The 24976-nt window shown below is 53.6% G+C and overlaps 8 protein-coding genes across 8 annotated transcripts; 5 read left to right on the forward strand and 3 right to left on the reverse strand.

Moving 5' to 3' along the window:
* Positions 1-84: 84 nt before the first annotated feature.
* Positions 85-2695, reverse strand: CDEST_06753 (Putative armadillo-like helical, pumilio domain-containing protein; the record flags this gene model as incomplete). The annotated part of the gene is made up of 2 exons (XM_062922912.1): positions 85-2463; positions 2588-2695. 2 exons carry the CDS (start codon positions 2693-2695, stop codon positions 85-87), a joined length of 2487 nt encoding a protein of 828 aa, XP_062778963.1.
* A 969-nt stretch (positions 2696-3664) lies between these two features.
* CDEST_06754 (Putative small ribosomal subunit protein mS33) lies at positions 3665-4518 on the reverse strand. Its single transcript, XM_062922913.1, has 4 exons — positions 4416-4518; positions 4157-4362; positions 4059-4105; positions 3665-3996 (listed from the first exon to the last, which is right to left on the reverse strand). The coding sequence occupies exons 1-4, from the start codon at positions 4452-4454 to the stop codon at positions 3974-3976; spliced, it is 315 nt and encodes a 104-aa protein (XP_062778964.1). The 5' UTR covers positions 4455-4518; the 3' UTR covers positions 3665-3973.
* Positions 4519-4685: 167 nt separating this feature from the next.
* CDEST_06755 (Putative ribonuclease III domain, double-stranded RNA-binding domain-containing protein) lies at positions 4686-6269 on the forward strand. The gene is made up of 2 exons (XM_062922914.1): positions 4686-5163; positions 5216-6269. The coding sequence occupies exons 1-2, from the start codon at positions 4897-4899 to the stop codon at positions 6182-6184; spliced, it is 1236 nt and encodes a 411-aa protein (XP_062778965.1). The 5' UTR covers positions 4686-4896; the 3' UTR covers positions 6185-6269.
* A 677-nt stretch (positions 6270-6946) lies between these two features.
* CDEST_06756 (Putative acyl-CoA-binding protein, ACBP) lies at positions 6947-8985 on the forward strand. The gene is made up of 3 exons (XM_062922915.1): positions 6947-7388; positions 7477-7774; positions 7851-8985. Exons 1-3 carry the CDS (start codon positions 7373-7375, stop codon positions 8401-8403), a joined length of 867 nt encoding a protein of 288 aa, XP_062778966.1. The 5' UTR covers positions 6947-7372; the 3' UTR covers positions 8404-8985.
* Positions 8986-9194: 209 nt separating this feature from the next.
* On the forward strand, positions 9195-10385 carry CDEST_06757 (uncharacterized protein). Its single transcript, XM_062922916.1, has one exon. The coding sequence runs from the start codon at positions 9345-9347 to the stop codon at positions 9975-9977; it is 633 nt and encodes a 210-aa protein (XP_062778967.1). The 5' UTR covers positions 9195-9344; the 3' UTR covers positions 9978-10385.
* A 203-nt stretch (positions 10386-10588) lies between these two features.
* On the forward strand, positions 10589-13374 carry CDEST_06758 (Putative NADH:ubiquinone oxidoreductase, 75kDa subunit, molybdopterin oxidoreductase). Its single transcript, XM_062922917.1, has 6 exons — positions 10589-10807; positions 10879-10902; positions 10953-11004; positions 11059-11073; positions 11141-13045; positions 13101-13374. The coding sequence occupies exons 1-6, from the start codon at positions 10693-10695 to the stop codon at positions 13216-13218; spliced, it is 2229 nt and encodes a 742-aa protein (XP_062778968.1). The 5' UTR covers positions 10589-10692; the 3' UTR covers positions 13219-13374.
* A 1220-nt stretch (positions 13375-14594) lies between these two features.
* CDEST_06759 (Putative protein adenylyltransferase SelO) lies at positions 14595-16505 on the reverse strand (the record flags this gene model as incomplete). The annotated part of the gene is made up of 1 exon (XM_062922918.1): positions 14595-16505. One exon carries the CDS (start codon positions 16503-16505, stop codon positions 14595-14597), a length of 1911 nt encoding a protein of 636 aa, XP_062778969.1.
* Positions 16506-23460: 6955 nt separating this feature from the next.
* Positions 23461-24976, forward strand: CDEST_06760 (Putative aldo/keto reductase, aldo-keto reductase, NADP-dependent oxidoreductase). The gene is made up of 3 exons (XM_062922919.1): positions 23461-23746; positions 23909-24029; positions 24079-24976. Exons 1-3 carry the CDS (start codon positions 23639-23641, stop codon positions 24786-24788), a joined length of 939 nt encoding a protein of 312 aa, XP_062778970.1. The 5' UTR covers positions 23461-23638; the 3' UTR covers positions 24789-24976.

Raw genomic sequence — 24976 nt, forward strand, 5'->3', positions numbered from 1 at the left:
TCAGGTGCCAGAGAGGTTATAGCGACGCAGAACGAGAACAGTTGAGGGCTGATTGTGACAGTTTCTAGAACTCCATGTCATGGTCTAACGGTAGCCGCCAGCACCGCCGCTGTAACGAGGACCAGCGCCCATTCGGTTCATGCTAGGACCAACTCCAGGGCCGGGACGGGTCGCGACAGCTGGGTTGGTGCAGAGCATGCCCACGCGAGAGCCGAACTTGGATCCTCGAAGAGACACCATGTGCTTGCGAATGTGGGCAGCGACCACCTCGCGGTGCTGCATGCCGGCATGGGTGAGGATGTACTGGATAAGGTAGTTGCCATACTGGTCGCTGGCAATGTCAACAAGGGGAATACGGGGGCGGTCCACTCGTCCCTCGCAAACTCGGTCAAGGTAACGGCTGAGAAACTCTCCACCACTAATCTTGAGACACTTCTCAACGACCTTGGAGGCATACTGGTCGGTGCTGTACTCGGCGGCGTAGCGAATGACGTGGTCGATGGCACGGCTGCGGTCAGCCGGCGCGCCATGCTCGCAGATGTGTTGAATGCACCAGTTTCCAAACTGGCCGTGGGCAACGATGTCAATATTGGCAAGAACCTCCTCAATGCAAGGGCGCTGTGATGACTGGTTAGCACTGCATCTCCTAGAACAACGAAGATGACGTCGACCTACTTTGTCTTCCTCGAGACAATTCTCAAAGATGTTTTGGACAACCAAGCTGCCAGTTTCGCCCAGGGCGACCTCATGCCACATGCCTCGCAAGGCCTCATTGACGAAGTTCATAATCTGAGGAGGAGACTCGGACCAGCGAAGCTCGAAAAGCTTCTGCCAGACGTGACAGGCATAGCGATGGATGACCGTCTCAGGGATTCGACGAAGGAGTTCATGAACCATGATGGCCTTGTACTCCTCGGGAACAGAATCGAACGCCTTCTGAACAACGTGGCATCCGAAAGGATCCATGGAGAGGCTGAGAGTGTTGCCGCGGATTGCCTCAGCAATCTTGACGACTTGCTCGGGGGTTCCGTGCTCGAAGCAACGTTGAACGAGAAAGTTTCCGAAGCGGTTGACCATGAGAGGGTAGGCTTGAGCGACGATGGCTTCAACGATCTCATACTTCTGGTCCGGGGTGCCGACCTTGAGCTTCTGCTGCAGAAAGATGGACGCCTGCTGGTCGTTGTTGCAGACGATCTTGTCCACAATGTACTTCCAGTTGCAGTTGACATTGCGATCCAAGAGCCGGCGGTAGTTGAGAGGCTCGGTGGTGGGAAGATACGTCTGACCCTCGGTGGCGATGGACTGTGCAAGGGGACGAGTCAGTTCTCGGGGTTTAGCTTCTTTTCTCTGATTATTTCGACATACCTCAGTCTTCCATCCGTCACCAGTGGTGAACTCGGTTGCGTGAGGGGAGAGTGGGCTGCCAATGGGCTGCTGGTTGTAGCCTTGGTACATGCCAGCACCCATGTTTCCCGAGGCGCTGCCTGGGCCTCCGCCCATATTGTCGAACGGGGCAGGCGATGGTGTGAAGTTGCCATAGTTGTGTCCGCCAAAGTTGGATCCGCCGTAGGGCTGAGGGGAGGGCCACCGGCTGTTGTCGAAACGATTGTTCCGGCGGCTGCTAGGGGGGCGAGAGAACATATCCGTGTCCTGGCTCATGCGCTCACCTCGGTAGGTATCCGCCATGGAGTACGTGGCAGCAGAATCAATGTAGCCCTGGTTAAAGCCACCGCGGCCGCTCCCATACCAGTCACCTCCAACTGGCTGCGAATCGGAAGGGGCGGCAGGCATACTGTGGTTGGCAAAAGCAGGGGGGCCTCGCTGGCTACCCCAAATCGAGCGAGAACGGCCGTATCCGCCGATAGAAGGACCACCAGCATCCGAAGAGCTGTCATCATTGGGACCCCAAGTGTTCTCAGGGCCAAGCATGTTGGGACGAATCGACGGCTGGGCCATCAGGTCAGGTTCCTGCTTAATAGAACGTGAATGGGCAAGTTCATGGTCAAGGCGAGAGATCTTGTTCTGAGCCCGGGCAAGCTCCACCTTGAGTCGAAGAACCTCCTCCATGTTGCCGTGGTTCTCCTTAAGGGCAGCACTAGCTGGACGGGTCGTGGGGGCAGTCGTAGGGAACGAATCCGTCGCGGGGGTGATGGGGACGGAATTGGTCGTTGAGGGAGCCTGGTCAAAGCCGCGCGAGTACAGACTGTTGTTGTTATCAGAGCTCTTCAGAGCCTCATTCTGCTGGTCGAGGGCAGCCTGCTGCTCCGACAGTTTGGCGAGCAACATATCCATGGGGTTCGTGCCAGCAATGGTGCTCGGCTTCTGATTGGTCTTCTTCTGTCGACGCTGTGAGCGAGGTGGCAGAGAGTGGGCGGAAAAACCAACCTTAAGACCATTCTGATTGACAAGCTTGGGTGTAGCCAGAGTCACAATGGTCGGCTTCTGCTTGAAGGCCGGAACACCCTTGAGTTATTGATTAGCTTGGTCATTCGTCACAAATATTGCTTGGGTAGCATCGTCAAGACCTGGCCTGTCGAGACAGGCGCCGGTCAAGTAGACAGGCAAGCATCGACGGGATTGTACATACAATAGCAGTTGTCTCGGGGGACTGGCCAATGCTCTCTTGGAGACGAGACTGCGAGGCTCCCGGGGAGACTCGGTTGGGGGTATCACCCGTAGGAGGAGGTGTAGACATCGTGTCGTTTGGCACAATGTGCGGTTGAAGGTTCAATACTTTGCAGTAAGTAAGACGGGGTGTTGCCAAAAGGTGAGACAATATGGGAAAGATTCCGTCGTCAAGGATCTCAAATTGGGGAGTGTTGGTGGAATTGTGTCTCTGATGTGGAGGGAGGAATTTGTGGTGGTGAAGGGTGTAGAAGAGAGAAAAGGCTTTTGACCTTGGAGTTGGCTAGGGGAGGAGTAAATTCAAAGGAGGAAGCAGTGGAAGGTACGGCAGGGAAGGAAGCAGGTTCTGTGCACCTGGGTCAGGCACCTTTTTCTTGAGGCAGTCCGCACTAGTTCCTGGGTGTGCAAGTTGGCAATGACGAGGTGAGGTGATTTGTTCACCAAGCCAGTTCCAGGTGAAGTAGGAGTGATACACTGTCGAGTTGGTCGAGGTAAGAAAGAGTTATTGGTACTTAGATAATCGGAAAGAGGTCGCCTTCAGGAAATTCCACCCCCTCCTCCTTCTGCAGTCAATGACTGCCCAGGAAAGATATGTCGGTACCTGCTTAGTCTTTCGACATAAACTGCCCGCTTATCAGCTTCGGCGTTCCAAACAAGAAGCCTGTCCATATAGGCCAACAAACGATATTACACAACCGCCTGCTGCGCCTGGTGCAGCTTGACAGAAGACGAAATCCGAACCCCTCACAAATCAGCGACACATGCACTGCTCTGTATTCAACAGCCCAATCCCTGTTTAGGTTTTTCAAATACAGAAGCTTCGCCAGTTCAGGGTGCTTAAAACAGAGATTCCAAGGTCAGCATAACACGGGGTTCAGGATGAGAATGGGGGCCGAGGCTGCTGTAGTATACTTCCCATCACAATCAGCTATGTTCAGCTTAACGTGTTTGGGGAGAGCGTTATCCAAACTTATCGTCACGAAGACCAGCTGGCTGCACATCTCAGGAAAATTCAAGAAACGTTCTAAGATGCCTGCCTGTCCCATACCAGGTTTTTAACTTGTGGCATGATATAGTCCTTGTTGTTTTTACACTGGATATCTACAGACATCCTTCTCAGCCCCATCATTGTCGCCAACCACGGCACTCTCTTCCGACGAACTTCGTGGTTCCTCAGATGCCAAATTGCCATACGAAGATTGTCGCATCGTATCATCGCATTGATTCGGGGGGCAGAACAGCATCTACCCGTGCGGCTCGGTCTAAAGGGTAATTCGGCGGGCATGGGTCGGGTGGTTCGTTCGGTAGTTGCACATCGTATCGTACAAACAGTCTAGCGAAAACGCGCTTATCTCTTCTTCTTCCCCTCAGCTACAAAATAGTTAGTCAGTACTTCTATTCTAGTGTCACAGCACATTTTCGGCGAGGCTTACTCTTCGCCTTCTTCTTCTTGGGTGCACCCTTTCCTCTAGCCTTCAGACTACATCATGGGTTAGCAGCGGCTCCTGGTATACCTTGTAGTTAATCATACCCAGCAATGTGCTCCGTACGGTCCAGCTCCTCCAAGTCGAGCGTTGTGAGCTCAGGACCGAACTCTCTCTGGACGTCCTGGACGGTAAGGACCTTGCGAGGGTAGTAGGATGCGAGGGAAGGTCCCTTCAGACGTTGGCGCAGGATCTTGTTTCCCGTCCGCACTCCCTCAGGGTTGAAAGTTGCCGCAAAGACTTCACATTGAGCCTGTTCCATTTAGTTAGCGGATTCGAGCCGCCGGAATTCAAGACATTGCTTACCTTCATGAGGTCCAGTAACCTCGCGCGTGGGACACTCATCTTTGCATGCCTTCCAAGAGCACTTTCAGACGATGATCGGAAAATTGTCGCGAAGTCCAGCAAGCTTAGCTAAACCGTGAGGTTCAACATTGGCCCCACCCGGTCATTGCTGCACCGTCCAATTGGATCCGGATATCGGGCCATTGATTGACCGTCACAGACGTGCACTCAGGCCCCTCTGTCGCATGAAAGCTACGCTATCAGACCCCTGTTTATTGCATAGAAGCGCAACCCAAACCTGCTGAAATGCCCTGTCGATTTTTTGCCTGTAAATGAAGTATCCCAAGACTGAAGTTGTAAAGGTTATAGATATCCTTACTCTGTGTCTCCCAGGGTTCGTCTTCTTTTGCCAAACAGACTTCAATTGCATACATAGTGTGTCGTGACCCCAGAAAAATTGAAATTACTTTTCTATTTTTGTTGGGTGGTTAAAGACGACAGGATGAGCAAGCGTTCAAGTTCGGGGGTGCTACCTCCAAGCAAGAGAAGGCACACAGCAGACGAGGCACTGGGATTGCTTCTCGACCACAGCGATGAACTCATCAGTTGTCTTCAAGCTTTTTTTGGATCAAAATCTGCGTCTTCTGATCGGAACGAAGATTTGCAAAATCTTCGACGCCTCAGCAAGAAACTACTGCCTTCGTTCAAGCACTTGGCCGGCGAGGGGCCCACCCAGGCTGATGCAGCTCAAGAGAACGATGTAAGCAAGGTAAAGCCCCTCCTGCCATGGTACGAGATTATGAGATACTGATTTTTGCCAGAACGAAGTCTCGAAAAGTAAGATGGACGCAGCTTTGCCCACGCCACGCGTGGGGCCGACGTCCGCTGCACCGCCAATCCCTTCATTCACGCTGGTCACGCCATGGACACCAGCAGACATTCCTAACTCGATGCCGCCTCTTCCTGAGATTTCGAACCCAGTTCTGAAAATGGCGGCTTTCACCCACGTGGGGGTAGTCAAGCACAAGAGCGACCTCAGCTACGACCGTCTCGAGTGGCTAGGAGATGCCTACGTTGAGTTGATCTCATCATCTCTCATTTTCCAGACGTTTGGGGGGATGCCCACTGGAAAATGCTCTCAGCTAAGAGAACTTCTTATTCGTAACGCCAACCTCGGGGAGTATTCTGCACACTATAAGCTCTTCGAAAGGGCCAAACTGCCGGCCGAGTTTAGGCCTAACGGAAACCTGCCCGTCGTGGCCAAACCACACGAAATCAAGAAGGTCCGCGGAGACTTGTTTGAAGCATATGTGGCCGCCGTCGTCCTTTCAGATCCCGTTCACGGTCTTCCCCGGGCTGCGGAATGGTTGAAGGCACTTTGGGCGATGACGATCAAGGATCAGATCAGAACAAGCGCGAGGAACCCTGAGATGGGGATAGTGAAGGAGTTGGGCGAGACTGTGACGGAAGAGAACCAAATCGCGCCCAAGGTCCGGTTGAGCCAGGTGATTGGTGCAAAAGGCATCACTATCCGCTACGAGGACCTGCCCAGCGTGAACAAGAAGGACAAGTACAACAAGAAGCTGGCTCTCTTTTCCGTCGGTGTCTTTCTTGATGGATGGGGGGAGAAGAACAAACTTCTAGGCACGGGGAGTGATTTGAACAAGAAGGAGGCGGGGCAGAAAGCAGCCCAGATGGCATTGGACAACAAGAAGCTGATGAAGGTCTATGTGGAGAAGAAAAAGGCGTTGATGGCAGCTCTTGGGGAGACGGAGGATGCATCAGACTAGGGCGTCTATATTATACCCATGATACCAATCTCGATTAGAGACGAAGAAATGACGAGCCCGCTGGTTGGGTCATTCGAATCTCGGCTTGGAAAAAACAGCAAAATGAGACGCAGTGACAGAATTAAATCCCCCATGCCCTGTGGGACGATGGATAAACATGGCGGTTGTCACCTCGGATGTTTTGTTTGGCAACAGCCTCTGAAAGCGAATGCGCGCTCAAGCCGAGTCTAATGCCGAACAACGATGCATATCCGCAGACATCATGCTGGCTCCCCACGGACCGGGTTCAGTCCCAGCGCAAAAGCTGGCGCTAATTGACGGAAGTCAAAATCGAAGACGCAAACAAGTCAATACCTCATGGAGCATCCCGCAACTTAGGCTGCCCGCATTTCACGTGTTTCCTTGTCTCGGCCGACAACAACAGCCGCAAAACGGTTAGCCACCTTCACTGGGTACCCGTACACTAATAGCCTAGCAGGACGAGAAGACGCGGGGGTGATGGGACTGGATTGGCGATTTGCTAGTCGGGGATCTCGGAGAACCATAACCCCTGACAAGCCCGCGTCAGGCCCGCGCACTCACGGGGTCACCGCCCACTCTAAACCCTGTGTTCCGGTTGCCGCTGGTGTCGCGCTGCGCTGCGCTGCGTTGCGTTGCGTTGCGTTGCGTGACTTGCGGCCGAGGCAAAAGACAATTACCGGAGCTGCTGCTAACATGGGCGAACCACCACCACCCACCCCTCCCCCCGTGCCCAGCAATAATAGACAGCTGATTGCCGGTACCGAACTACTTTGCCTCGCTCTCTACCTTGCTTATCCTGCCAGCACCCGCCATCGACGCCGCTTCCTCTCTGCCCACCAGATCCCTTCCTTTCTTTGGACGACGAGCGGAGAGAGAGTTCCATGGCGGAGCTTTCGCATTATGTATGTCAGCGTGCTGGATTCCTAACTTACTCGTTCTGCCAGCACCTGTCACCTCTTTCGCCAGTTTCAGCTCCCGTGGCCAAGGTACCTTGCTCCATTAGGTGAACCCATCTAAGTCATCTTTGCCCGGTGTGATTGAGCCGAACTACTTGAAAACCCCGACCCAGCCGAATCAGATCACCTCGGATACCTATACACCATAAACGCGTCCTCTCCCTCCCTTCTCCCCTCATCCAAGTCATCTGGTTCAAGGATCTCCTTCTAGATGGCTGACTCTGTGGGTGAGTTGCGAAAGAAAACTTTACCTTCCTCCCGCTGTGGAGAGAGCAATTCCCCGGCTAATTAATGCGGTTCATGCTCCCTCTCTAGATCGCGTGTTTGTCCATGCCTTAAATACCGTCAAGAAAATCCCCAAAACGGGGGCCTCGCGCCCCCCGCCGTCCGACAGGCTGCGACTCTATGGCCTCTACAAGCAAGCGATGGAGGGTGACGTTGATGGCGTCATGGAACGGCCGACCTCGGCTTCCGGCGTGCCAGCTGATGAGCTCCAGCGCGAGAAGGACAAGTGGGATGCATGGAACTCCCAGAAGGGCCTGAGCCGGACGGAGGCGAAGAGACGATACATCGAGGCATTGATCGAGACGATGCACAAATTCGCGACGACACCGTAAGGCCGATCTCTCCAGCTGCTCTCCCCCCAAGAGCCATTTGCGCATCGCGGTCCCACTGACTCTTCGATGCAGAGACGCCAAGGAACTTGTCGCGGAACTCGAATTCGTATGGAACCAGATCAAGAACAACAGCCCGAGCTCGACCGAATCCTCACCGAAAGGCACAGGGTATACCGGCGAGTTGCGACAGTATCAGAATCCCCTGCCTGACTCCGAAGGACCGCTGAAGGTTCTAAGCCCCATGAGCGAAGACGACGCCGCCGAACGAAACTCAGTCGGGCGGATGGTCTACAACGAGGAGGAGGAAGGGGACGCGCTTGTGAGGAGCAGCAACTGGTCGCGGAGCGTGGAACGCGCCTTGGAAAAGCTCTCGGCCGAGGTCGCGGCCTTACGAGAGCAAATTACAACAGGAAGGGAGTGGAAATCGAAAAAGTCGCGAAGTTTCCCCGCCTGGATACGGTGGTTCACCTGGGTGGTATTAAAACACCTCGCCATCGATGCGGTCCTGTTGGCCTTCATCCTCCTGTGGATGCGCAAGCGGAAGGATAGGAGGTTGGAGGACTTGGTCCGCGCCGGGGTGAAGTTGATGAGGGAATACGTGAGGAACGTCTTACCGTCCAGATGACAACGACGCGACGGGTGGTAAGGGGCGCAACCTGCAGGTATATGGGCTGAGGAGCTACCGATGCCGCTCTCTGCGATGAACCGGCACCACCCATCTGGGCAAGGCCATATCTGTCACTTGCCCCCAGGGAGGTCGGAAGGCCCGCGCGACTTACACGCCAATCCAAGCTTGGTTCACTCTGGGAGAACATGCGCGCATTGTCCCACTGGCATACGTTTCAATCTTCCATTGCATATCGCCAAGACGGATCCTGATCCCGCCCATGTCAACAGCAGACGGACAGTTCCCGGGGGACGAGTTCATAGCCACACCTCCAACCAATGGGTCTGGAAGAGACATCGTCGTCTGGCGAATGGTGCTCAAAAGCCGAGCCGAGCGCAGGGTCTTAAGTGACGACTGGACGGACGGCTAGTCAGGCGACGGAGGTCCCTCTGGATCTAAGATTGATCATATAGAGGTCCTCTGCTCATGTTGAATGCGATATCCGTATTTTTAATAAACGCAGCCAAAATGCTTCAGTGTTGCGCGGTGACCGTCCTGTTTCGTTGCGGTAACAGTTTTATGTATGTCCACACAATCCTAGAGCCCATCACGTTAATTCAATCTAGAAAGAACGGCATTCCGAGTAAGTGCTCGGAAACACGAAGCAAGTGTGAAAGCGCAGCTTGTGGTACTTGCTGGGAATAGTGACAAAGGCTATGTTTGGGATCATGTGAAGCATTCATTATGGCCTTGGGACCTTGCTTACCTATTCACTGGAAGGTAATGTTCTAGACGAGCTGAGATCTCAACCTCAAACTTTCACCCCACCCACACTCAACCATGAGTAATTCGCCACAACGTGGAAACCGTAACACTGCATCCTCACAGCAGCAATTTCCACGGCCATCGCCTGGCCAGGCGCTCGTACGCATTGACACAGACAAGCATTAATTGACAAAATGCAAGAGAACTCGGGCAACTCAGTAGAGGTGTCAGAGAAGGCGCGCGACAACAGCGACCTCATGGAAGAGGAAGACATACCAATGTTCGTGCCAGGCGCTCCAGCGATGGCCATGTTCGTCCCTCTAGAAGAGAGCCTTTTCGAACCATTTGATGCCCCCACCAATGAGGTCGACCGCCTGAAACTCTGCCAGCAAAACATCGAGAAGAACACGGCCATTGTAGAGCAGAACCTTGTGTACATCTACGAGCGAGAGCATCGGCGCATTCTGCAGCACGCAAAAAAGCTGGAGGCATCCCAAGGTGTCCACGAAATCACCACGGGCCTCATGCCGGGCGAGGAGGATCTCATCATGGAATATGTCAATGCCCCGGTTCCTCACGGTGCCGATTACAGCAACCGGCATCTATCGACGTACGCGTGCCCCGAACCCCCAGGCGAAATGCCTCCGAGGCAGGCCGCACTTCATTGGTCGCTCTACAACTGTGGCCAAGCATTGATCCAGTTGGCAGGATATGCCAGCCACGCGCAGGAAATCAAAACCCATTACAAGACGGCCCTTGAGAGAGAACTTGCGCTCGAGAAGTCGGCTGCCAACAAGGAGCCGGAGGGCGAACCGACAAGGAGCTAGAACCGACAGCAGGTGACCTGAAGGGCAACAACGTCCATGGCCAAATGAGTTGACGAAATGTCGAGTGCTGTCAACCAGAAAGCCGAAAAATTAGGCGATATACGAGAACCGAGCTTAACTCGTGCCCCATTTCTCATCCATTGTCCGTAGAGCGTATCCTTTTCGCCAATAACGTTGCAAAATGCTTTGTACATAGACATCACGATGCTTCAAATATTACACACGTCAAGTCTCTTAAAACTCGTGTGCTCATCATGATATGTAACGACCGGCGGTAAGAGGCAACGGTCATTGAAGGATTCTCCCATGCTTCCATAAACGGCGTCAAAAATGCTTCATCTAGGTACACTAGATAGAGGAAGGCTCGATTGAAGCATCTTGCGACGCTCAAGCTCACCTACGATAAGTGTCCGGATACAATTTAAAGTGAAGAGGAAAGAAGAGAGAAGACGCTCTGCGACGAAATTTTCCGAAGACTATATGCTGCTCGGAGGAGTTTCTTGCTGCCTCAGGCGGCAAGTAGCTTACGGCCTGTGTTGACCAATCATGGCCGATGTAAATTAATCGCGATTTCCGCACTAGCGCCACCAAATCCCCATGGCCCGGGAACAGAAGAGCAGTTCCCTCCCGACGTCAACGATTGAATATCAATCCGCCCTCCCACCAAAACGCCCTCCCCCGTTCCGTCTGAGTCTCGATCCGTCAAGGCGACACGATGCTGCGGCATACTCTAGCACGTTCGGCTTGGCGGACTGGCAAGCAGGCCGCCAATGCCTCACGAACCTTTGCTACCACAGCTCGCAGGAACGCCGAAGTTGAGCTCACAGTTGGTACGGATGAGCCTGCCCTTGCGAAGGGGCCCCCAATTGGTTTCTGTGGCGATTGCTGACGAGAGATATAGACGGAAAGAAGGTGTCAGTCGAAGGTGAGATACGATGTGGCCTTGTCCGGGGACTCCTGCTCACGACTCTCTAGCCGGCTCCGCCCTGATTCAAGCTTGCGAAAAGGCAGGCGTCACAATCCCCAGGTTCGTCCAGTCATTGAATACCAAACATATTGGCAGTAGCTGACTTGCAAACAGATATTGCTACCATGAGTACGACTCTCTCCGATCGAATCGATTACCGCTACGAGGGATGACCCCCGACTGACAAATCCAACAGAAAGCTCGCGATTGCCGGTAACTGCCGTATGTGCTTGGTCGAAGTCGAGCGCGCCCCGAAGCCCGTAGCCTCCTGCGCATGGCCCGTCCAGCCCGGTATGGTCGTCAAGACCAACTCCCCTATCACACACAAGGCCCGTGAGGGTGTCATGGAATTCCTCCTCGCCAACCATCCTCTTGACTGCCCTATCTGCGACCAGGGTGGTGAGTGCGATCTCCAGGACCAGTCGATGCGGTACGGTGGCGACCGTGGCCGTTTCCACGAAGTCGGTGGCAAGCGTGCCGTCGAGGACAAGAACATCGGCCCCCTCATCAAGACCTCTATGAACAGATGTATCCACTGCACACGATGCGTTCGTTTCTCGAACGACGTTGCCGGCGCCCCCGAGATGGGCTCTTTTGGCCGTGGCAACGACATCCAGATCGGTACCTACCTCGAGCAGAACCTTGACTCCGAGCTCTCCGGCAACGTCATCGATCTTTGCCCCGTCGGTGCCCTCACTTCCAAGCCTTACGCTTTCCGCGCGAGACCCTGGGAGCTGAAGCACTCCGAGTCCATCGACGTTCTCGACGGCTTGGGATCCAACATCCGCGTCGACTCCCGTGGCCTCGAGGTCATGCGTATCCTGCCCAGACTCAACGACGACGTCAACGAGGAGTGGATCAACGACAAGACCCGTTTCGCCTGTGATGGACTGAAGTCCCAGAGATTGACCATGCCCTTGATCCGCCGTGAGGGCAAGTTTGAGCCCGCCGACTGGGAGCAGGCCCTCACCGAGATCTCCAACGCCTACCACCACCTCCAGCCCAAGTCCAACGAGTTCAAGGTCATTGCTGGTGAGCTGACCGAGGTCGAGTCTCTGGTTGCCATGAAGGACCTTGCCAACAAGCTGGGCTCCGAGAACCTGGCTCTTGATATGCCCTCTGGAAGCAAGCCCATCGCCCACGGTGTCGACGTCCGCTCCAACTACCTGTTTAACTCCAAGATCTACGGTATTGAGGAGGCTGATGCCATCCTGATTGTCGGCAGCAACCCCCGCCACGAGGCCGCTGTCCTCAACGCCCGTATCCGCAAGCAATGGCTTCGCTCTGACCTCGAAATCGGTGTTGTTGGCGAGACGTGGGACTCCACATTCGAGTTCGAGCACCTCGGTCTTGACCACGCCTCTTTGAAGCAGGCTCTTGCCGGTCCCTTTGGCAAGAAGCTGCAGTCTGCCAAGCGCCCTATGATCATCGTGGGCTCTGGTGTCACTGACCACGTTGACGCCAAGGCCTTCTACGAGACCATTGGTGCCTTCGTTGACAAGAACGCTGCCAACTTTATCACTCCCGAGTGGAACGGATACAACGTTCTCCAGAGAGCTGCTTCCCGCGCTGGTGCCTTCGAGGTCGGTTTCGTCACTCCCTCCACCGAGGTTGCCGAGACCGCCCCCAAGTTTGTCTGGCTTCTTGGTGCCGATGAGATCTCCGAGAAGGACATCCCCAAGAATGCCTTCGTCGTCTACCAGGGCCACCACGGTGACCGCGGTGCCCAGATCGCCGACGTCGTTCTCCCTGGCGCTGCCTACACCGAGAAGGCTGGCACGTACATCAACACCGAGGGCCGTGTCCAGATGACCCGTGCCGCCACTTCTCTCCCTGGCGCTGCCCGTACGGACTGGAAGATCATCCGTGCCGTCAGCGAGTTCCTCGGCGCCCCTCTGCCCTATGACGACGTTGCTCAGCTCCGCGACAGAATGGTTGAGGTCAGCCCGGCCTTGGCGGCTTACGATGTGGTTGAGCCCGTCGCTCTGCAGCAGCTGAGCAAGGTTCAGCTCGTCGACCAGAACAAGGGCTCTAAGGCCAGCGGCACCCCCTTGAAGAAGGTCATCGACAACTTCTACTTCACAGACGTCATCTCAAGAAGGTTAGTCCATGCCGACGCCCGCTTAAATGAAAATGACACTAACATTTTGCCAAAGCTCACCGACCATGGCCCGCTGCTCCGCAGCCAAGGCCACTGGCAACCCCAAGACCAACTTCATGGCGCCAGGCATGGAGGAGGACAGGCCGATGGGTCAGATTGCGTACGGGGCATGAGGGACAGGCTGTACGAGTATGACTGGCGAGAAGCGAAGAAAAGAAAGCTCCTTTGTTTGGGATGGATGCATTGCTTGTACATAATAGCACGCGTGGGTAGAGTGAGGCGAGTAGTTGAAGAAAGTAAATACCTTAAACTAGGTACCATGTGACGACTCGATGTTTCTCAGTATGCTCTTCTGCTGTCTCCCTGATGTTGTGCTGCAAGGGATCCGTAGCGATTATTGCTCGACCGCTTTCCAATCCAGGATAAGACGGGCGTGTGCTGACACGGCTAGTGTTGACGAGCAAAGGGCCAGGTTTCCGTATCTGCCAAACATTGAGAGATGTTGTCAGATGGATGGTACTGGGTAGCTAGTAGCTAGAACGTCTGATCTCGAGGGTTGCTCTTTCTGCCAGAAATCTATTTGCCTTCTATCCAAATTTTTGCTGGATGCAAAGGAGAACGCTCCTTCACATGATGTGATTCTGGTTGTATCAGCACTGGACGTTCATCCTGTAGCAACATGAACAGTGCTGGCATTGTTAGGTAAGGTTTCATTCTCTCTAATACAGGAGTTGTCTCTATATACACAACCCGGTCGAGCATCGTTTTGTATGAAGCTTCGCAATGCTTGTCAATGAGGAATTTTCCAGCGGACATCCTCTCAATCAATCGAATCATCGCTTCGAAAGCCTCTTGAAGATCCGGAAGATTCTACTACAACCTTGAGGTATCTCCTTCCTCCAAGGCCACGATTCGAATTGCCAGGACCCACGACGAAGATTCGGGCGTCGACTTGCCTCCCTCCCCAACGACTGTATTGACATCCTTGTACAACTTTGTGTTGGAGGTTAGGAGTGTGGCGTCTGCGATGGGCATTTTCGCCCAAGCCTTGATTTCTCGAATCATCTTAGCCGTCAGCAAGTTTTCGATGCCCTACATAGCCTGTGGGACGAAAGGTATATTCGAATCAGCAAGGATGCTCTTTCTCCTTGCGCAACAGAGCAGACGAGAATAAAACAGTAGACGAGTGTCTGGATCAAGGCTGACTCGACGTGGGCGATGGCTTCTGTGTTTGCTCAGTAGCTGTGTGTCTAGCATCGCCAGATATTGCGACATTGGCAGTGTGCTGCTGCTTCCGCCTCAATATTTGGGAGGGTTTCCCTCTTGGGTCTGATCGAGCATTTGCAATATGTCTTCCTGGGCTCCGCTGATGGAGGGAGAGATAAATTACCTTCAACTAAGTGGTTATCTTGCTGCCTGAAGTCAGCAATGATGTCCAGGCATTCACCTAATTCACAAATAGTTTTGAAGAATTGACACGTCAACGAAGTGAGCTCATCTCAACTCTTGACAGGCATTAGATATGTTTACTCAGACCAAAGACGTCAGTCTAAGAGCTGCAGCTACACTGGATAGCTCTCTTCAACTTAGGCACATCCCCAACCCATCGCTCCTCCTCCGCCTTGTCTCCCTTATACTCCTGTCCCTCAATATTCTTGCCATCCCAGCTGTCCTCAAAGGGATGCAGCGCCATCTGCATCACCCGCCTCAGCACATCCCTCTCTCCATCCTTCTCCACCCGCTTGATAATCTCATCAAGCACCCAGCCGCGCGGCACAAAGTTAGGGTTGACCGCCTTCATAGCCTTCTCGCGCTCAACATCCTGGGAGGCGTCCTCGCCCCAGTCCTCGACGGCGCGCGCGCGCCACTTGCCCAGCCATGCGCCAATGTCCGCGCGGCCCTTGTTCTCGCCGCCCGCAGCGCCCTCGGCGTGGAAGAAGCGCGCAGCCGTCTCGCGGCGGGCCTCCTCGTCTGCGATGTCCGACAGCTTGACGGAGCTCAGGCGGCGGAAGAAGTGGTTGAAGTCCAGCTCGTGCGTCTCCATCGTGTCCAGCAAGTTGCTGAAGAGCTCGTCGAAGTCGCTCTCCTTGAAGTTCTTGAGCCCCAGACGCTGCGTCATGAGGCGCTTGTACTCCGCCATGAAGACCGCCTTGTACTCCTCGCCAACCTGCATGATGAGCTTCTCAGCCCGCCCGATGAGGGTCTCGGACTCGCTCTCTTCAACTCCGTTGTTGACGAACGCATCCTCGTCCACGCCGGCACCGGCGCCGAGAAGCTCGCCCATCGCCTCGCCGAAGCGCACCAGGTTCCACCAGATGATGGTTGGCTGGTTGCGGTAGCTGTACCGCAGGAGGTGGTCGTCGTGGTTTGGCGTGTAAGCCGGGTCGAAGTTGTCCATGAAGGCGAAGGGGCCAAAGTCGATGCTCAGGCCCATGATGGAAGTGTTGTCCGTGTTCAGCACGCCATTCATAAAGCCATAAGCTTGCCACTTCGCGACCGTTAGAGCGTTGCGGCGAGCGACCTCGCGGAAGAGCCGGGTGAAGCGGTTTTCGGCCGAGTCCTCGGGGCCCTGGACGTCTGTCGCGGGGACGCCGCGGGCGGGTTCGAGGCACTCGCCGGGCTTGTCTGGGTTCTCGAGGCGCGCGGGGAGTGTTTCCCAGCCACCGAGGACGTCTTCGGCAACGTATGTCGCCAGGGTACGGATCATAGCACGGTCACCCCTTGCGCGGGGGAGATCAAAGTTTCCTAGACGGATCCATGACTGCGCGAACCGCAGCACGATCGCACCCGGCTCGACAGTCTCACGCCTGACCTTGGACTTGGGCAACAGCGTCAGAGACAACGCGCGCGTGCTTGGAATCTTGAGCGCATGGAGCGCCTCAGAAACCACAAACTCGCGGATACTTGACCGCAGAACAGCTTTACCGTCGGCGAACCGCGAGTACGGCGTCATGCCTGCGCCTTTCAGCTGCAGCTCATATCGCACATTGGTGTCGGGGTTCCTTGTCTCGAACAGCGAGATGGCGCGACCGTCACCGAGCTGGCCGGCCCACTGCCCGAACTGAAACCCGCCGTAGCACTGCGCCCATGGGTATCCTCCCTCGAGCTTCTCCTCGTCCCAGCCGTGTAGCCTGTTCCCAGCAACGGTCTGGCGGAACTCCTCCGTCTTCTCGTCACCTTCCTGGATGCCAATGTCGCGCATGGCAGCAGGACTGACGGCGAGGAGTTCGGGGTCCTCAGCGGTCTCGGGGCGGACCCATGTGAAGGCGGCATTGCGGACGCCGCGCGGGGCAATCTGGTCGCGAGGGGTCTTGTGGGAGTCGGCCGGGGTCGGGAAGAGGGAATCAGGTGGCAGGGACGATGTGTAGGTCCATGTCTTGGGAAGGTTTCCTATCGAAAGGCCGCGGCCGGCGGATGCGGGCTTGGGTGTTGCCGACCCGTTGGAGAGTTGGGCGGCCATGTCGGGCAGTCTGCAGGCTCTGGGGACGGCTCGGCGGGAGAGCAGTCGCGAGAGCATATACGCAGTTCTCGCAAGTCAATGGGAGCGTGCGATGCAACAGGCAAGATGCAGGTTGATTGTAACAGCGAAGAGAAGAGCAAATGGATATTATCTTGGATGCAAAAAATGTACAATAGAAGAAATAGCTCTGGTGAAAATGCCGTCGGCGGAGGCGTTTTTGCTAATGATTGGTGTAAGACAGACAAGACGGACAAGAAAGACCACCCCCCGAGCTCCAGTGGCAACGGGATTCTAGAAAATCGCCATGCTGACCTAAGCCGCACGATGTGCACCTGGATAGAACATCGGCGTCCACTTCGACGGGTCGCCGATAGGTGACAAACGGGTTTCCGATCCCGGAGTCCACTCATCATTTGCCTAGGTAGGTGTAGATACCTAGGCATCTGGGATTTCAGACTCCGTATCCGTATGTTCGACCCCTTTCTCGGGTGCCTTTCCAGTACCGAAAGGGGTCCCGGTCCCTCCCCCAAAAGTCTGGAGAGTCCACGGCCCGTGTGCTGCTCCCCTCCATCACGCAACAGCTCCAACACTGTCGTCACCATTGGCGTCACTGTAAATGCCCCCGCCATCCCGGGAATTCAGTATGCCCTGGCAAGCTCCAATTGGGGCAAGTGGGGGGAATCCCAGTGTGTCAGTCCAGTCTAGTCCCACTTTCCTCAAAGCGCCATCTTTGTCTTCGTGTGACGGACCTCTACGAAGCTGTTCAGTGCCTCGGTGATGTCAATTGGACGTCTCGGCTATTGCTGGCCGGCATGGCGTGGTGAGGGGTCCTCTTGATTTCCTGCATTTCGACAGGCACTGCAGGCCATCGAAACGGAGAGCGGACTCGAACAATCGTGCGCCGTATTTTCGCTCCTCGTCCCATTGACAGAATCCATGCATGCTTCTATGCGAGTCATGGACATAACCCATCCAGGATGGTCTGACTGTACTTAAACAGGCCAGCCTGTCATTTCCACCTGGCCCTAGCTCTGGAACAGTTATTAGGATAGCATTAGGCCCACAAGCCCGTGGTGATACCATCCACTCTTTAGTACGAATAAGACACTCTTTTCTGCTCACTCATATATGCATATTCCGCTGGCCACCCTGACTAACCGTCAGTTATGAGCCCAGTCGACTCTAGCAACTGTCGTCTTGATTGATTCCTTCAGCCAAGAGGCAAGGACCTGTCACTCAGACAGCATCAATCGATCAAGTGCATTGCAACTCTTGAGACTATTCAGTCTCCTTTGGCCAGCGCCAATCCTGCAGCCACACAGGCCAGGATCTTCAGCTTCAACGGAAGCAACAACTCTGCCTCTCTATAGGCAATCGATCCATCCTAACGATATCGATACAACCCCACAAGGCTACAATTGCCTCTTCCTCAACCATGGAGTCATCTAAGGTCACTCAGAAGCTGACTTCTGACGCTGACTGGACCAAATGGTACGGAAACCTCAAGCTGGTGGCTAGGATCCATGAGGTCTGGAACTATATAGATCCAGACCAACAAGTGGTGAACATCAGGCCCCGTCTTACTGAACCAAGCCCTGAAGCCGAGAACTTCGTCAACGAGCTTGCCTTGGCTAAGGCCAGACATGCCGATCGAATGGAAGACTACAAAAGGGCTAACAAAGGCATCATTGCCGTTCTTTCCTGGGTCACCTCCACAGTTGAGGCCCAGTACATCAACCACGTCAGTGGTAAAGAGAGTCTCAGAGAAATGATCATCGCTCTCAGGGACGAGCTTGCCCCGGATAACTACGCGAGGCAACAACTCATTCTTCGTCGCTATCAAGCTCACATGGGCTCAATCAAGCGATCCAAGCTGTCTGATTGGCTCAGCAACTACATTGACATCATGGATGAGGTCGTTGACGTTGGACTTCCAGCGCTTCTTGACCCAACCACTCAAGTTGCTGACTTCCTTAAGGCAGTCGAGCCACTCGCTCCCAGCTACTATACAACTGCTACCTTCTCCTTCAACCAAAACGGCATAAAGAAACCCCCTAAGGCAGGAGAGAAATGTGCTGGAATTCAACAAGCCAACTTCTTCCGTCAATGGGTCAGGTCCTTCCATCCTGACTGGCTATTCAAAGATGCCAAAGCATCTAGCTTCGCCACTTGGCAAGGAGAAGATGAGAAGGGCAATCCAACAGAGTCACAAGGGAAAAGAAACGAGATACTGGTTCCCAAGTGTCCTGCTTGCCTTGGTTATATAAAACACTGGGTCATTGACTGTCCTCACTTCAACCCGGAGAAGAGGAAGGCTAGTTACGACCCAAACCATCCTCAGAACAAGAAGGCTATTGAACGGGGTCAGGCCTGGCTTAAGAAGAACCCAAGGGCGCAGGGGCGACTCAACAACGCTAAAGTCTCCTCGTCAGCCTCGTCAGACAAGCCGGCTACTCAATCTTCCTCTCCACCGTACAAGGAGAACGCAGGTCAAAGTTCTTCCTACTTCAACCAAGAGCAGTCAGACTCCGATAGGGACACCGAACACAGTTCTGATTCCTCGTCCTTCTATGCTGCCCCAAACAGCGCTCCAGCAATAAGTCTATATGCTGGTTTTCCACTCCGGAACAGTGTTATCGTCGACTCTGGGACTGGATTCCACATCTGCAACGATCGCTCTAGAATGAAGGATCTAGACTTCAGCCATTCAACAGAGTTCACTACTGGAGGAGGAAGAATGACAGCTATCGCTCGCGGGACTATGAAGATCCGCCCTAACCAAGGTGGTCTCAGGAAGAAAGGGTTTATCGTACGGGATGCCTGGTATTGCCCAGACTACCCTGTAACCCTCATTGGAGCTGAGCCCCTGAAGGAAAAAGGCCTGATCTTCACGGTTCGCCATCCAGGACTTGAGACCAGAACAGGAGAGGTCCTGTATCACACACCTTGGAAACATGGTCAATATCTCCTGGAGTACCACAATCATGACTCGACTATTGCTCAAGCTTCATCCTTCAACAACAATGACACCTCGACGTCAATCCCAACAAATCCAACCCCTGATAAACATGTTAGCTTCGTTCTTTCAGACGCCCAGCCTGCTGTAAAGCGAGGTCAACCTAATTCTAGGGATCCCCTTACGCCCTCCAATGCAGAGGCCATGATCTGGCACGAACGTCTCGGCCATCCAAGTGCGAAAGCTCTCGAGCATCTGCTCAAGAACAGCCGGGGAATCAAGATTCAGGGGGTGACGACCATCGAATGCGAGGCTTGCAGCACAGGCAAGGCGATTCGTAAAGTCTCAAGAAGGAGGCCTGACCACAATCCGACCGCCCCAGGAGATTACGTCTCCATAGACTTCTTCACACTGAGAAGGACCTATAATGGTGAGAAGATCGTTCTGCTCGTAAGGGACGAATGGAGTGGGTTTACATGGGTCCGGTTCCTCAATTCTCGTAAGGAGGGACTCCAGGCGATCATTCAGATGGCCACATTTCTTGAGCAACAATACCACTTCAAACTCTCGATCCTTCGCCTTGATTGGGAAACAGCTCTTCGAAATGCCTTCGACTTGTGGGCAGCAGATAACGGCAAGCTTATTGAGCGATCTGCAGCCTATACTGGGGCTCAAAATCCAGCAGAGAAGGCTGGTGAGATTCTCTTCAAGATCACTAGGGCCCTACGATATCAATCACGATTCCCAGAGGAATTAGCCCCTGAACTTGTGAGAGCTGCAAATTATCTCAGCAACAGAATGCCCCGCAAGAGGCACGCTTGGCAAACCCCAGAGGGATTGATCAATTCTTGGCTCAACTCTAGGCCCTGGACTACTCATCAGAGAGCTGAGCTCCCCCAACTTGCTCATCTACGACGATACGGCTGTAAGGCCTACCCTCTCACTGCAACATACCTTAGAGGGGAAGAGAAGGCGAACAAGACCGAGCCTAGAGCCCACGTTGGGTATCTCTGTGGTTATGACAGTACCAACATTTATCGCATCTGGGTCCCAGCAATCAACAAGGTCATGAGGACCAGAGATGTCACATTCGACGAAACGAAGCTATACGATCCCAGCCAGGAGGATACCAGTCTCCTTCATCGAACGGAGCTAGAGAGAGTCTTCTCTATTCTGGAGATTCCGATTCCTGATCCTCAGAGTGAAGATCTCCCCATGGATTCACGACTGTGGAATGACGAAGACCTCCAGCATCATTCAGCTGCTGCAGTTGGACCGAGGGATGCCAGGGAACAGTGCTTCGACCAACAGCGAGAGCCTCAACTGCCTACTCCTACTGGCTCTCCAGGAACACAACTTCAGGAGTCACACACTCCTTCAGTTGAGGGGGTGGAAGAGCATGTTTTAACCTATACAGACCCAGAAGAAGAGACAGTTACTCAGCAACTGTCACTACAAACAACTTCAGACTCAGATCAACCTTTCATTCAGGACCCTCCTACTCCTGAGTCAACAACCCATGAAGAGTCACCCACTCCGGATACTGCAATTCAGGATCGCTCGCCCTCCACCTCATCATCATCCTCAGCAACGACCGCTGAGTCAACAATCCACGTCGCTGATTCTTCGGATGCTCCACCTCCTACTATAGGTACAGGGAGACCAAGAGGACGACCAAGAGGAAGTCGCAATAACCCTATTTACAATCGGGAAACGCCAATTGGTCAAACCAATCACCAACCAGAGGCAGCTACAAGATCCTCTCGCCGACTTAAGGATAGATCTTCATCAATCAGATCTTCCTTCTTCCAGTTGACAGATTCAACCAAGGAAAAGGACAGATGGGACGACTTCGCTCATGATCTAGGTCAAATTCATCGCAGAGACCTCCCCTCACCTCCCCAGAAATACTCCGAAGCAAAAGAGCACAAGTTCTGGCCCAAGTGGCTGGCAGCAATGAACGTGGAATATCGAACAGTCTGGAAGAAGGGCACCTTCGAGCTTACCAGACTAGAAGACGTCAATCAGAAGATCCATCGAATTCTTCCTCTCAAGTGGGTATATACCTACAAATTCGACAAGCATGGATTTCTCAAGCGATTCAAAGCAAGGATCTGTGTCAGAGGAGATCTTCAGCCACTCAATGGGCTGGAAACCTACGCATCGACACTCGCTGGAAGATCGTTTCGCAGCGTCATGGCCCTTGTGGCACGTTTCAACCTAGAGACGATGCAGCTTGATGCTGTAAATGCCTTCACTAACGCTACCCTTGATGAACTGGTTTATGTCTGGTTCCCTCCGGGCTACAGCAGGCCGGGATCCTGCCTCATCCTTCGCAAGGCACTCTATGGTCTGAGGAGAAGCCCTCTTTTGTGGCAGAAGAGCCTCTCTGATACTCTCAAGAAACTTGGACTTGCTCCCCTTGATGAGGACGACTGTATCCTCATCGGTAAGGGAGTCCTAGTCTTCTTCTTTGTGGACGATATTGCTGTGATTTATCGTAAGAAAAACAAAAAGATGGCCGAGCAAGTCGTCAAGGGACTTCAAGAGATCTACGAGATGAAGATCATAGGAGAAATGAACATCTTCCTAGGCATACGAGTCATCAGAGACCGCAAGGCTGGCAAGCTTTGGCTAAGCCTTGACAACTACATTGCCAAGATCTGCGACGAATTCGCAGTGAACAAGAGGAAGAAGCCAGCTGGGACACCAATGGCTGTCGACAACCTAGCTCCTAACGATCAGGAAGCAACTCCAGCCGAAATCCACCACTATCAGCGACTTATTGGATCCCTCAACTATGCAGGAGTCGTTGGAAGACCAGACATCTCTAGAACTTCATCCAGACTCTCTGAATTCCTCACCAACCCATCAGCCAAGCACAAGAAGGCAGCCGACGCTTGCCTTGACTACCTCGATCATACTCGTTATCTCGCGATCGAATACAACTCTCAAGGACCAGGAACTCTCTTCTGTGCCTCAGATGCCTCCTTTGCTGACGACCTCGCAACTCGCAAGAGCACCCAAGGGTATATGATGATGATGTTTGGTGGCCCTATTGGCTGGAGGTCATCTAAGCAACGTCGCGTTGTTACCTCGAGTACTGAGGCTGAGCTGGTCGCCCTCACGCAAGCTGCAAAGGAATACAAGGCCACTATCCGACTAGTCGAACAACTTCAGCTTGATCTTGATGGTGACTACTCTCTCCAGTGCGACAACCAAGCAACCTTGAGACTCCTCACCACCGAGAGACCTCAAGTGACTAGCAAGCTTCGTCATATCAATATCAGCAATCTTTGGCTTCGTCAGGAAGTCAGGGGTGGTCTCATCAACTTCAACTGGATCAAAACCAATGAGATGGTCGCAGACGGACTCACCAAAGCACTGCCAGCTCAGAAGCACTGCCGATTTCTAGCCCAGCTAGGTATGGCAAACGTTGAGCAACAAGTCAAGGCTCTCAGAGAAGCCGAGATAGCTCAGGCAGCTTAGATGCTTGGGTAGGATGATCTGCAGACCAGATCAGCAGTGGTCACAACACCACACGACTTGATCAAGGGAAATCCCAATCTTGGGTCTTCAACACTACATTACCCTACCTTCTGTCGCTCTCGCTAATCGTCAGTTATCAAAAGCTCTGCTTTATCCAGAGACACAACTTCAACAGTTGCTTCTCTGAGGGGGTGTGACAGAATCCATGCATGCTTCTATGCGAGTCATGGACATAACCCATCCAGGATGGTCTGACTGTACTTAAACAGGCCAGCCTGTCATTTCCACCTGGCCCTAGCTCTGGAACAGTTATTAGGATAGCATTAGGCCCACAAGCCCGTGGTGATACCATCCACTCTTTAGTACGAATAAGACACTCTTTTCTGCTCACTCATATATGCATATTCCGCTGGCCACCCTGACTAACCGTCACCCATCATGTTGATAACCCTATGCCCCTCAAGCTCCATCTGCAACTACAAGCATAGATCCATCCGATTAGAAATACAACCCCATTGCCTGCCCTGGTCCATCTTCTCGTTCCCGTTACCGGAGTCAACCTCAACGTCCTTCATACACCGCCGCATAAGCTCAGAGTAATAATCTCTAGACTCTGCTCAACATCTCTACCCAGGCATCGTCACCGTTCCTTCCTATACCTCTCCATCCCAATCTCAGTAATCACAACATGAACTCGATCCTGTCCACCTTCACGCCCGATGCCTCGGGAACACCACCCAAGCAAACGGATTACATCCCCTGGTTGAAGCTCAACGATGGCAACAAGATTCCAATGGTAAGTCGGCACTTAAGATGAACAAGTCACACCTCTGTGGGGGACCCGCCGCTCGGCAATGCGTATCAGCGCTGAGCTTGCCCTTAGAGCCTCAGCTAGCAGCAAACCCGCTGCAAATCAGCCGGCTTGCTCCAGTGACTGTTCATGCTGACGTATTAATAGCTCGCCTACGGCCTGGGTACGGCCAACTACAAATCTGGCGGCGCAAGCTTTGATGATAAAATCGTCGATTACACAGTCCAGGCCATCAAAGTCGGATACCGTCATCTTGATGGCGCGGAAGGTATGCACGAACAATGACATGCACTAGTGAGCGTCCTAACACACGCTAGTCTACGGAAACGAAGAGGAGCTCGGCGCGGCTATCAAGAAGGCCGGCGTACCCAGAGAGAAGCTGTTCGTCACCACTAAGATCAGCGGAACCAAGAAGCAGGATACCGAAGAATCCTTCAAGCGTTCTTTGGAGAAACTCGGTCTTGAGTACGTGGATCTCTATCTCATCCATGCACCCTTCTTCGCCGACTCGGACGAGGAGCTCCAGCAGAAATGGGCAGATCTCGAGGCCATCAAGGAGTCCGGCCGGGCCAAGTCCATCGGCGTCAGCAACTTCCTCCAACCCCACCTCGAGGCCATCTTGAAGACGGCCAAGATCCCTCCTGCCATCAACCAGATCGAGTTTCACCCTCATCTGCAGCACGGCGACCTGCTGGATTTCCACCGCAAGAACAGGATTGCCGTCTCTGTCTATGGCCCCCTGACCGCCATCACTTCCGACGTCGAATCTTCCGTCAGGACCATCTATGCCAACTTGTCCAAGAAGTATGGCGTGAGCGATTCCATCATCGCACTTCGATGGTGCATCGACCAAGGTCTGATCACCATCACCACCTCTTCCAAGGAAGAAAGGCTCCAGAGTTATATGAATCACCTGCCCGCCGTTAAGCTCACGCCACGGGAGGTGAATGAGATTGCAAAGGCTGGCGAGACCAAGCATTTCCGTCGGTTCTGGAAGAATAAGTTCGACCCCAACGATAGGAGCTGAGCCAGTTCACTTTCCAGTTTTGTTTTGAATTCTGAGGCTATGGCGTCGAGCAGTTGTTTTTGTAGCCATAGGTAAATGCTTCATGAGAAACCGTTACGTTTGCCACTGTTCTCTGCGACCGTGGCTGAGGCGGCTTATAGAGTAAACAATGATGAGAAACGTCGTGAACTCTGCCGGCCTCCGTCATT

This window comes from Colletotrichum destructivum, chromosome 4 (assembly GCF_034447905.1).
Source record: "Colletotrichum destructivum chromosome 4, complete sequence".
Taxonomy (NCBI): Eukaryota; Fungi; Ascomycota; class Sordariomycetes; order Glomerellales; family Glomerellaceae; genus Colletotrichum; species Colletotrichum destructivum.